The following is a 12898-nucleotide window of genomic DNA, read 5'->3' as shown; positions in this document are numbered from 1 at the left end:
TAGCTCAGGTCCGGTGATTCTGGCTTAAACTGTGGGGATGAAAAGTTCCATACAGATATAGAATCACAGAATCCTGGGACTGGAAGGGACCTCAGGAGGTCATCAAGTCCAGTCCCCTGCCCTCACGCCAGGACCAAGCACTGTCTAGATCATCCCTGACAAGTGTCTGTCTAACTTGCTGTAATGGATAGGAGGAGTGCTGACCAGCACCTGGTGACTAAAGGGTTAAACTCAGGTAGCTAGTAAAGGGACTGGCAGGGAGCCAGAGAACCAATGGGCATACGGTGTTGACAGTGAATTGTATAAGATTCCTTGCCTGCTTTCTTTGTGTGGGAGAGAAAAAACAGGAGTTGAGAGACACAGAATAATGTAAATACAGGCAGGACTACCATGCCTCTAAGAAATTCAGGGCAGGGAAATGGACTGAACAAAGAGAAGACTGGAAATAAGTAAAGGGGAAAGTGAATCTAGTCGCATTCAGGGTATTTTTTTCTATATTTTGTGGTTTGGTTCGAACTACTCTGTGTGAATCTCTGCCTCCCCTCTCCATTTACCATCTAGCATTGTGCCCAGAGACTGTGCTTCCAGAGAATGTGTTTCCCTTGGTTGCTCTGTAACATCTAGTAAGCAAGTACACTTTCTCAAGTTTATCTTTTGTTTTGTAATAAAAATCACTTTTTTTAAGGTGATGATTTGACTCGTGTCCTGGAAAATCTGTTTGTCTGTCTGTATCTGCATGCCTAGACTGAGAGGTCAGCTACCAGAGACTGCAGCTTGTTTTGCTCTTTTCTTTTTTCAAGCTCTTTTGGGACAAAAGATCTTGGGGTACTCCTGAGGGTGGGATCAAGTGTTCACCCCGGGATTTTTAGGAATAAAAATCACTTGAGGGTGGCAGCGAGTCGCCAAAATTTGTGTACTGTGATTCTGGAGGGACCTTTTTTGTGACCAGTGTCTGTAGAGGCAACAGTGGGGTTTTTCCACCCCCTTTTGAGCTTTGCGGGGCCCCATCTTCTGCACTCGGAGTGGGCCAGAGTGGGGAACAGCCCTGACACCTGCTCTTAAATAACTCCAGTCATAACCTGGAATAAAGATTCCGCAACCCCCCTAGGCAATTTATTCTATACCATTGACGTATGCAACCCTCAAAGTCTGCCACCCGCAGGATCAAACACATGGGATCAGGGGTTTGCTGGCCCATTCTTCTCCACTTTTTCCTTTCTGCTCCTGCTTGTCTTTCTCTTCTCGTGCAGGCTAGCCCTGTTTCTCTTCATGCTCTCCTGGCTTTTTGCTATCTACAAACTATTGGACTTCAAAGCCCAATTTGTCTCGCTCCAACTGCAATCTCTTCTTCTCTGCTTGTACATGGGTAGTTGTCTCCGTTGTGCTCTTCCCTTATTCTGTCTAGGGAGGCGTCTTCAAGCAGCCGGCTGGACTCTGCCAGTGATCTGAATATTCCTCAGAGTCCTGGGTCATAACTACTTTTCTGGTACTCTGAGGCATTGCTAGTTGACGTACTACAGTACCATGTTAGCTCCTGCATGTTTAGTTGTCCTTCTCTGCATGTATCAACTATTCTTCAACTGTTCATACCTAGCCTTTCCTGTTTGTCTCTCCCTATTCCTGCCCTAAATAGGTTATTGTACACTCTGTGCTTTTTCCATCAACAGTACTTGCTGTCTGGGCTGTTGGCACTTAATTCACCACTGTCCTAGATCCCACCTCCACTATCAAATATGTCACAGATCCCAAAGGAACTGTACTGCGAATCAATGTCCCTAATCTTTTTCATTTGTGTGCAATTATTTCCATCCATTTGTGGGGGTGGGGGGGGAGAGAATTACGTGCAAGGCGGTATTTGTGAATGTGCACCACCAGTGGAAACACAAAACCTAGCTGTGGACACTCTGCTAATCAGCTAGGTGGCATGTGACTCTTCTAGGTGGCCACACAAGCTCTCAAATTACAGGGAACACCATGTGTACCCCACTCATGTCTCAAACTTTTAGCCCATCACCTCTCTTGGACGGGGATCAGGCATTCCTCTCTCTCCAGACACAGACTGTACACTACAATTTCCTCCTAACACCCACTGTGTGCACCTTGGCAAGTCAGAATTTAGCTTAGCAGCTGCCACCCTGTTCTTTCCCAGAAAGTACAATGCAGCTCGCCAGTGACCAGGTTTTCTCTGGGATGCTTTTGTCTCTATCTGGAAAACCATAAACAGCATGTGTGTGCGCCGGCCTTCCCGTCTTCCTCACGGAACTCCTGCTAGGTTTCAAAGTCCTTCAAACTCTTTCAGGAGGGTCTGTCCCTTTCAGTTACTGGATCTTGACAGCTCCAGCCTTGGATGAGAGTAACTCTGCTCTCAGTCAGACAGGCCACTTCATACCACTCTCAATTCTTGCTTGTTGGGCCTCTTGATCCAAGACAAAAGCAGTACAGGCTGAACCTCCCAAATCTGGGACTCTCCAGTCCGTCCTGCAGGGCCACAGATGTTGCTGGACCAAACAGCCCCAGAGGAGGCGGGAGCAACACAGGGGTTGGGGAGCCTGGGCTGGGCCAGGCAGCACCTGCCCTGTGAATTCCCGGCATTAGTGGGCCCAGGAAGTATTTGGAGAGCCCCCACTCCGGGCCCAGCCAAGTAGGACCAGGTGACCGAGGAGTCCCAGCCCCAGCTGGGGAACTGCAGTGGGGCTGCCTGCGGCTGGGTGGTCCCAGCCTGGAATCCCAGCAAACCCCAATGGGACCAGAGTGACTGGGCAGATTCTACCAGGGAACTTCCCTTGTTGAAATGGGGCTAGAGGAGGCAGGTGGCCTCCCCAGCAGCAGAGTGGTGGTGCCGCCAGACACCCCAGCTGGGGAACCCCTGGCAGCAGCAGGGCTGGCAGCGGCCAAGTGGGCCCACTGGGAAAACCAGGAGAACCTAGGGCAACAGATGGGCAGCTGAGTGGGGAGCTGTGCCGGTCCAGTGTTAGAGGAACTAGCAGCAGGGCAGGGAGCTCCAGGGAGAGGAGTAGCCAGTAGGGGAGCACTGACCTCCCCTGGTCTGGCAAACCCCCTGGTTCAGGAAAGCGCAGGTCTCGAGGGCGCCAGACCAGGGTGGTCCAACCTGTATATACAATTTCCCCAGGGAGCAATTCTCCTGCATATATGTTTAACTGTCTACAGAGCTGCATTAATTACCCCATAGTAATTTTAGTTTCTGACTGTTCATTCATGCTTTAGGTGACTTGTCTACCTTAACTCCATTGCTTATCTTGTTTCAAGGAGAAAATTAATGCTTTCATTCCTAGGGTGGGTGGGTGCAAGTACCAGTATGAGATATGGAGAAACTAAGTCACATTCTTTCCTAGCAATCAACTACATATTTTCAGATTCTTCACAGTGAGAGAATAACCCATGACTCACTATCAATGTTTTCAACAGAAACAGCCCCACTACTTTTTTTGAATGATAAATGAATCAGGATCCTCACCTGTTCCACCTGATGGTTTTCTGGGCAGCTTGGGAGTAGCTGTGGTTAAAAGAGGAAAAACTTAGTTTACTCGTGTCACTTGGAAATGTGCCAACTGTGACTCAGAAATAAACTATAAATGCTTATTCATCACCAAATCCTTACAGCCCATATGTGATGTGCAAAGTGGTACGGTTGCTTAAACCACATGCTTTTCAACATTGAAGCATACTTTGGAAACCATTGCGAGCTGTCTTTGGTACTTCATTTGCAGACCTTCCTAGGGGGATGTGAAAGGTTAACTCGTTACCGACGGGGGGGGCTGGAGCTGCCCCAGCCCTGCAGAAGACCTGCCACAGACAGGGGTTGCTCTCCTTCAGAGCAGCCTCTGTCTGTGGGGAACCCAAGTGGGAACCCCGCAGACTGGAGGCTCCCCAGCCCAGATCCCACTTTAATTTGTTAACTGGTTAAATATTAGGTCAAACTAACGTTTAACCAGTAAACTGATTAACCAGGATTTTACATCCCTAAAAATTTTTGATCCTGCAAAAATTCATGCTGGTGCTTAAGTTTTAGCACATGCATAATCCCACTCAAATCAACTGGGCTATGTAAAGTTAAGTACCTGTGCAAGATCAGGGCCTACATGCTATTCATGCCAGTGATGGCATTGCATAGACAGAGCCAAATTCTGTCCTCAATTATCTCAATGAACACTGCTCTCCAATGTAGCAGAGAGTAGAATATGACTCCATGTCAAACTATGCACTTCAGAGACTCAGCAAACCAACTGCTAACACAACAGGACTTGTCCAGTGCATAAAGTAAACAATGCTCCTGAGAACATGGAAGTGCCATATGTTTTATTCTCATCTGCTTGGGTCTCCCAAATCTATTACACTAAAAGATCTATGGTGCCCCACAACACAGCAAGTAACAGAGGGTCATGTTTTAAGAGCTCGATTTACCTTACATTGATTTCTGGTCAATGAGAGCTTTCTAGAAACGAGAAAATATTGCAACTCCTGATACTGTTAACAATGTGGCAAGAGGCCAAAGTAGGGGAGTTTTTAAAAGAACTGTACGCCACTAATATCTGTTAGTAGTAATGTGCTATATTACCTGGAGTATGAATAAAATATGAACAACAGATGTGGGGGCCTGTTCCTTTTAATTTCTGCCTGTGGCTCTGAATATTAGAATGCCTGGTCTGAGAATATTTCCAGTGGGGGAGCCACGATTTACATCAGCTGGCTTTCTTCAGGGCAGGGACTTGGGGGATGTTTCCCTTGTACCTGGACCACAGCACTCCAGGGCTTAGCATTTAGTCTGGACCAGTATTCTTGTGCAGCAGGTGTGGGGGGGCTCCAGCCTCAGAAAGGGAAACATTCAAAGAAACGGAGCGCACGTCCCCACACACAAGGTGTCAGACGACGACTATGCTAGCAGTTTTGTCAATGTATCATATACTGCTCATGGGTGTGAAAGTAACACCCCTTGTAGCAACATAAAGGGTCACTGTAATTCTGCAAGGATAGAAAAAAAAATCACACAGAAAAGAGGTCCAGGGCTTGCTACATTCAGTCCTCGATCCGTACGTGAGCCTACCCAGTGGTCACTGGTCTAATACCTCATTATCTATCATCTTTCTAGTGGGATGAAGTATTCATTTCTAGCCCTACCAGATTACAAGATATCCCATTTGTAAACTGCCCCATTCAGATTTATGTGCATTTTTAGTTTCCCACGTGAATTCCAGTACAAGAGAGCAGAAGCTAAAGTAAGACCGGCTAGAGCCTAAAATCTGTGCATATGCTGTAAAGCAAGGGATTTCAAGTCTTTCCATAACCTGGATCACATTTTTAATGGGATGTCTGCAGGGCACACTGGCTACATCTACACAGCGGAGTTATTTCGGGGCACCTCCGGTATCCAAAAATAGCTATTCCGCGTCTTAGAAGGAAGCCTGTTATATCGAAATATAACGGGCTCACTATTCCGACATCCCTGTAAGCCTCACTACACGAGGGATAAGGGATTTTCGGAATAGCGCCTTATTTCGATGTAAGGGTGCTGTGTAGACACACCCACTGTGTCTCATTCACAAGCAAATGGACCCCTCCCCTTTCAATTTTAAGAGTAACACTAGTCCTCTACTCAGGGCTTGTCTACACTTGAAATGCTACAGCAGCACAGCTGTGCTTCTGGAGTGCTTCAGGGTAGGCACTACCTATGCCAATGGGACAGACTTTCCTATTGGAGTAGGTAATCCACCTCTATAAGAGGCAGTGACTGGATCAATGGAAGAATGCTTCCTTTGATCTAGCATTGTCTACGTGAGGACTTAGGCTGGCTTAGAAATAATCAGCCAGGTACAGAGGAAGGCCTGACATTGAACACAGTACGAATATGTCTGAACTCCGCCAGCTTGTGCACAAATAGAATCGGAAAGGAAAACAGTATATTGTGTGTGCTCAAAACACTTCTTTCACCCATTCATACATTTTCTACAGGTTAAACCTGTCTAGTCCAGCATTTTCTGGACCAGCAACATCTATGGTCCAGCAAGGTTTTAGTTAACCGAATGTTCATTTATCATGAGTGTAGCCAAGTTTCCTGTGGTCCCATAAAGTTTGTTTACAGCCACCAGTCCCGGCTCTCAATGTTCTGTGTTGTTATTTAGCTCTAATTTACCCCTACATGTTTTCTAAGAGAAGTAAGCAGTGGAAGTGCTGGTAATGCTGCTGGAGAATATTGACCTCCCGTAGTTCAGCAAATTCTCTGGCTTGGTACTGGGCAGGTCCTGAGGATGCTGGACTAGAGAAGTTCAACCTATACAACAAATGAAGCCACATAGTATTCATGGGGACAGAGGGAGATGACCAAAATTTGGCCCCAGACCTGTACTGTGTAAGAGAATATTTGAGGATAGGCTGTGTCAAACAGCTGTGCTCCTGCAATGTCGCCTAGCCATGAATCATATTAAACCACCAAGCCATTCAGAAAGTCTTTATTATACACATAGCTACATACTGTTCTGGCCAAAAGGAGATGAGAAATTTTGCTGGGAGCAGGGACAGCGTATGAAGCCTCCCTCCTTCTCCCCCATGGCCAGAGCAGAACCACGTGGTGCAGACAGCCCACGAGCCTGGGACTGCAACAGATAGCCTGCCTCAGGTTCCTGCAGGGCTGCTGGCTGAAGCCACCTAGGTAAGCACCTCCAGGCCACAACCTGCCTCTGGCATCCCACCTCCTCTTTCCCCTCCAATTACCTACCCCAGTCTACCACCCAAACCCTCTGTATCCCTTTCCCCTCTTTTCCCAGGTCAAAATTCCCTCCCAAATCCCGCACCCCCACCTGGAGCCCCTCCCTGAGATCAGACTCCTCTCCTGCAACCATGCCCCCTCCTGGACCCTGCACCGCAAGCCTCTGCCCCAGGTCACAACCCCCTCCTTCACCCAAAATCCTTTTCAGACCCTACACCCCATCCTGCAGTTTAGTCCCCCTACCCCAAGCTCCCTTCTGCACCAAAGCTCTGTCCCAGACCCTGCACCGCCTCTATAGAAGTGCAGCCCTTGACCACCTACCAAAATCTTGGAGTGGCCCCCCATTATAAATTATTGCCTGACCCTGGCTTAGTGGATAAGTGGGAGGATATCCTAATCCCTGATTATTATGGGAAAGGGGTAGCTAGGAGCTTACTTTGTGGCGGCAAATGGGGTATTCAGCCATTGAAATGATCCTGGAAGCAACTGTGGAAGCAAAATAATATAGGCAAGAGGGAGAGTCCTGTGACAGGCTGAGCCATGCAGTGTGTCTACACGCTAATTAAAACACTGCAGCTGGCCCATGGGGACTCAGGCTCGTGGGGTTATCTAATGCAAGTGTAGACATTCCGGCTGCAGCTGGAGCTCTAGGATCCTATGAGGGTCCTGCACGTCTGCACTGCAATTTAACAGACCTGAATCATCTGGCACAGGCCAGCTGCAGGTGTCTGATTGCAGTGTACACATGTCTATGGAGGGCAAGCAAGGAAAGGAGAAAAGTAAGAGTTAGAAGCTCAGAATCATTCCTCACTGGAATGGGCTGGATGAGTGAAGCCCTGCACAAGCATTCCAGGCAAACATGGGAATGGATGAATGACAACACAAGTAATTAGGAGCACAAAAGCAGGTGTTCAATACCAATAGGCTGTCACAATGCTAAATCAATGCAACTTGCTATCCAGAATCATAACACAATGAAACACTAGGATACAAACAAACGTTACAGGACGCATATTTATTTTAGCGGTTGACAATTATGGAAACTGGATCTGACCAGGAAAAGATGACTGGGTCATGTACGCCCCTCATCTTTGATTTGGGTCTAATCCACACAGGGAGTCACACACACAATTACTATTTGCTTTTTCCCATAAACTGTACTTACGTCGCTTGGTTGGATGGTCATCCAAGGCATCCGCTAAACTTAAGTCGTCAAAACCATCACCATATCCTAGAGACAAAAGAATAGGCATTGGCTTTACTCATTATTCACTGGCAAACAACTTTGAATACAGCATGGCTGGAACTTGTTCACTTCAATTGCTTTAGTTTTAGAGATTTTTAAATCTGACCCACTATGAACAATGAAGAAGACATCAGCCTTTCTCAGAACTCTGTGACTGTTAAATTGCAGAGCAGTCATCTCTGGATTTTCCATTTGTCTGCTCTAATGGATTTGGTATAAATACACATGCTACACTTACATTTGTCAAGTGGAGCCTACCAATGCATCACTGTAGCTGCCACTCATCTGTGGATGTACTCACGATTATACATTTGCTAAACACCATAAAAATACTGGAGTGGCTTAGATAACGTTTGTGCAAAACACACTCACTCACTGGCTCCGCTCCGCTTCAAAGGTACATTCAAATAGCACAGATTTTTATATTAAAGATAAAATTTGCTGTCATGCCTGCTAAACATACAACTTAATATTCACTCTGACCAGGCAATATAAATTCTGAACATACCCATATTCAAAGAGCGTACCTGACAAACAGAATGTATATTTATTAAGGATCTCTCAACATTTTAGCTCTCTCCTATAATTTAATATCCCAATGATGTCCCTAAACTATATGCTATTCTAATGTGGTAGGTCCACTAATCCTTCCTTTCTCTGTCTTTTTGCATCACATTAATTACTGTTGACTTAGCCTAGTTCTGAATGCATTTGTCTTGATAAATTCATGCTTTTACATCTCAGAGCATGCTGAGTAATTAATATCCTTTGGGTTTGCTAAGTACTACAGCACTGCAAGAGAACATTAAAATGGCTTTCCTCTTATTCCTACTGCTAAATGGATTTAGCTGTTGCCACCTGAGCTCCAGCTTGTTTCATGAATAAATTTAAAGCTTTAGTGACAAGGACAGTAACAATGAAAAGGCACTAGTCCATCAGAAAGCAGATATCAGAATTTCAGAGAAAAACTTTTACACCTGCTGTCACTAAGTATTACAACCCATTCAGCTCTGGCTTCAGTTACTCATACATCCCATCTTGTTTCACTTACCATGTAAAACTAGCAAACAAGGGAACAAGTTAAATGTAGGGTCTACCTTTTATTTAAGTTTCTGTGCATTTCTGTGTCTTACAAGGAAGCACGCAAGAGCATTACTCTGCTGCTTGCACAATTATTTGTTCTTGCATCAGTCCACAGAGGAATTTGTCCTTAGAATGGTTTACATCAGCATTGGGCAACTGGCAGCATTCAAGTTGCATGCGGCTCATCGGGGATCTATGTGTGGCCAGAGAGACATTTTGACTACCGTTACCCATGCACAAGGCTGCCAGATGCTCCTGATTTCTATCTGCATAACTTTTTTCCTACTGGTATTACTAAAACGGCACGTTCATGAAGTGAGATGCATGCTGACTACACCTAACACTGACAGAGAGCAATACACCCCTTCTGCATCCACCCAAAGTGCTGCTACAATTCAGTCAGCACATCACGCTCGTTCTAGGTACACAAGTGCAGATATCAAATCTACCATATCCTAGGAAACAGTATCGATTGTGACAATCTTGTGTCCCACTGGGATGAAGACGGGCCACTCATGAAGCCTGCTCACTAGCCTAAGTTGAGCATCGCTGGTTTACGTGCTTCCTCATGGGGATGTTAAGTATCGGTTAACTGAATAGTTGAGCAACCTCAAGAAATCTCATTGGTTAGTCAACTAACCTATAGTCCCGGGGAGGAGGGGGGAAGGAGGCTGTCAGCCAGTGTGCTCCAGCCTCAGTCCTGAGGAGCCCTCTGCCACTACATGCTGCTGTATCAGTTTAAAAACCAGTTCTTCTGTGCCGCGCGCCCAGGGGCGGGAATGCCCATACGCCGCGCACCTGGGGCCGGTGCCACTCCTGTGCCGCGTGCCCAGGGGCGGGGATGCCCAAACGTTGCGTGCCCGGGGCCAGCACAGCCCATGCACCACGCACCTGGGGGCGAGTCCACCCATGTGCCGCGCGCCCAGGGCTGGCCCCACTCACTCAGTGGGCACACAGAAATGGCCCGGCAGGCGCCATGGCGCCCGTGGGCACCACGTTGGGGACCACTGGTCTATAGCATTAACCGATAAGCTTTTGCTTATCAGTTAATGACTTTATGATTACATCCCTAATTCCTCACTGTATCAAAATAGAAATGTCTATGGTGGAAAAGCAAACTGTGTCATACAGTCAGGATGTGTCTAGACTACAGGGTATTGTTGACAAAAGTGGACTTTTGTCGACAAAACTATACCTGCGTCCACACTGCCGCTGAGTTCTGTCGACATAATGTTGACAGAACTCAGTAGTTTTGTCAATGGCTGTAAACCTCATTCTACGAGGAATAACGCCTTTTGTCGATAAGAGTTCTGTCAACAGAAGGCATTATTGCATCTACACTGTCCTTTGCGTCTACACTGTCATGTCGACAAAGCGGCTTGCTTTGTCGACAGAACTGGATGTAGTCTAGATGCTCTTTGTCGACAGAAGCTTTGTCGACATTTGTTTAGAAAATTTGTTTAGAAAACTGGTTACCAGGGCCCATTTCTCTGCAGCGGGGGTGGGCAATAAAATGGCAGTGGTTTGTTAGGCTTAGCCCCTGGCGGGCCGCCGCCACCATATTAACCTGCGCCTCCACAGATACGGGTGATCACAACTGCCACTGGCCATGGATCACCTTTCCTGGCCAATGGGAGTGGTAGGATGCAGCGTGGACTGGGACACCACTTCCTGCAGCTTCTATTGGCCAGGAATGGTGAACCGCAGCCAATGGGATCTGTGATTGCCTGCAGCTATGGAGGCGCAGGGAAATATAGCAGTGGGAGCCCACCAGAGGATCCAGCCCGTGGACTGGTATTTGCTCACTTCTCTCTGGAGGCATGGAATACAACTCAAACTCAAAACCCACACCCTTGGCATCATCAGCGTATAGTGCTCCTGCTTAATGTGCTTTTCTCTCCACTCCTACCTAAATCTGTGCCTCCTGTGTCCGATAAGCAGTGAAGTCCCTGCGGTGAGAGACAGGAATTGGGTCTGATCAGGAAAGACAACAACCCTAGGGAGCTCAACTGAAGTTCCAGGAGTGGCGTATAAAACAGACACAAACTGGAGAACTTTGGGCACAGGGCCTTTAACTCCAGAATGTCAGACAGAATAACCGGCCTTCAGAACTGACCTGCCATCATGGGACACAGACTGTGTTACTATTGACAATATGAGGACAGATAGCAGTCTTGTAGCCACATTGTTCCCAGGATTTCAGAGAGAATGGGTGAGGTCGAATTATTATTATTTATTTCTTTATTTATTTTACTGCACTAACTTCACTTGATGAAAGAGACAAGCTTTTGGCCTCCACAAAACTCCCTCTCGGGTCTGGGAGAGGTATTCCCAGGGTATGTCTACGCTGCAGTTAAAAACCCACAGCTGGCTAGTGCCATCTGACTCGAGCTCAGGCTAAGAGACATGGGTGATTGGTGCAGGGAGGAGGCAGGCTTCCAGCCCAATTTACAGCCCTGCCCCCTCCACTGATGCCCCGCCCCACCATGGGGAGGGGAGAATGTGGGGCAGCATGCCGAGCACACATGCCACAGCCTCCTCAGAGGGAGCAGGGATGTAAAATCTCATTCAATTGGTTAACCAGTTAGACTTTAAGTTTAATCTGTTAACTAATTAAAGAGTGGTGGGCAGGCTGGAGCCTCTTCCCCTGGTGGGGTGGCCATAGCAGCCCCTATCGGCAGTGGGCCCTAGAGGTGCTGCTCCGGCCCCCACCAGTAAATCGGAACTGGTAAAGCCTCACCCATTAAGAGAGAGGATTACTGGTTAACCTTTCACATCCCTAAGCAGGCAGCACGGCCCAAGCCTCCCAGCCTCCAGAGCACTGGGGAGGGAGGAGGCCATGCGGCCTGAGTCTACCCAGCCCCCGGGGGAGGTGGGTAGCACTCAGCCCCAGCTTCCCTGCCTTGGAGCAGTGGGGATGGCAGGCACTGGGGGCAGCAACATTCCACCCCCAGAACACCTATAGCCCTACAGCAGGCGTTCTGGGGGCGGAGTGTGGGAGGGGCCATGCCTGGCGGTTTGGGAAGGCAAATCCTTCCCCCGCCTAGGCTACCAGACGCCCATGCTAAGGGGCAGTTTTAATTGCAGTGTAGATACTCAGGCTGGCGCCCAAGCTCTAGAGGTGGGCCAGGCCGCACAGCAACTCTGAAGAGCTGCTCAGGCACACAGTCACAGGGGGTATGTCTACACTACAGCGCTAGTTCGAACTGACTTAGTTCGAATTAGTTAATTCGAACTAAGCTAATTCGAACTAACAGATCCAGACTAAAAAACTAGTTCGAATTAGCGTTTTGCTAACTCGAACTAGCATGTCCACATTAAGTGGACCCTGAACCGGGGTTAAGGATGGCCGGAAGCAGTGCCGGCAGGGCATCAGAGGAGGACTTAGAGAGTGGAGCTGCTGTCTCAGGCTAGCCGAGGGCTGTGCTTAAAGGGACCCGACCCCCACCCCGGACAGACAGTTCTCAGGGGTGCCTCGCTTGCAAAGCAGTCCTGGCTTGGATTGCCCGGAGTACCCACAATGGGCACATCACAGCACTCGGCCATCAGACCGGCTGCACTTGCCGCAGGCTGCCATCTGGGAAGAGGGGGCAATTGGGGGGCTGCAGGAGAGCTTCCACCCGCAGAAGCCCTCAGAGCCAGCCCAGTTCTCCCCATCGGGGGCTCGTACCCCATTCCTCCCTCACCTCCTTCCACTTACCCTTCCCTAGCCCCCCTTCCTGATGTACAAAATAAAGGACAATTGTGTTCAAAAATAGAATCTCTCTTTATTGAACAAAACTGGGGGAGACTGGGAAAAGGAGGTGGGAGAGGGGAGGACAACTACAATGATGAGGGGTTTGGAACAG

At 48.0% G+C, this 12898-nt stretch overlaps 1 protein-coding gene across 3 annotated transcripts in view; it reads right to left on the bottom strand.

Moving 5' to 3' along the window:
* Positions 1-12898, bottom strand: part of CD99L2 (CD99 molecule like 2) — a 93825-nt gene that overhangs the window by 33540 nt on the left and 47387 nt on the right. For 2 of the 3 annotated variants that reach the window (XM_075941101.2, XM_075941099.2), the window contains exons 2-3: positions 7887-7952; positions 3476-3514 (exon numbers count right to left, since the gene is read on the bottom strand). In XM_075941101.2, the coding sequence (XP_075797216.2) occupies positions 3476-3514; positions 7887-7952 (105 nt within the window). The remainder of the gene's footprint in view (positions 1-3475; positions 3515-7886; positions 7953-12898) is intronic. The other variant, XM_075941100.2, reaches the window with a different exon arrangement.

The sequence above is a fragment of the Pelodiscus sinensis genome, chromosome 13 (assembly GCF_052426305.1).
Source record: "Pelodiscus sinensis isolate ZL-2025 chromosome 13, ASM5242630v1, whole genome shotgun sequence".
Classification (NCBI taxonomy): Eukaryota; Metazoa; Chordata; order Testudines; family Trionychidae; genus Pelodiscus; species Pelodiscus sinensis.
The sequence above is the reverse complement of the archived record's forward strand: the minus strand, read 5'-3'. Positions and strand labels throughout refer to the sequence as shown.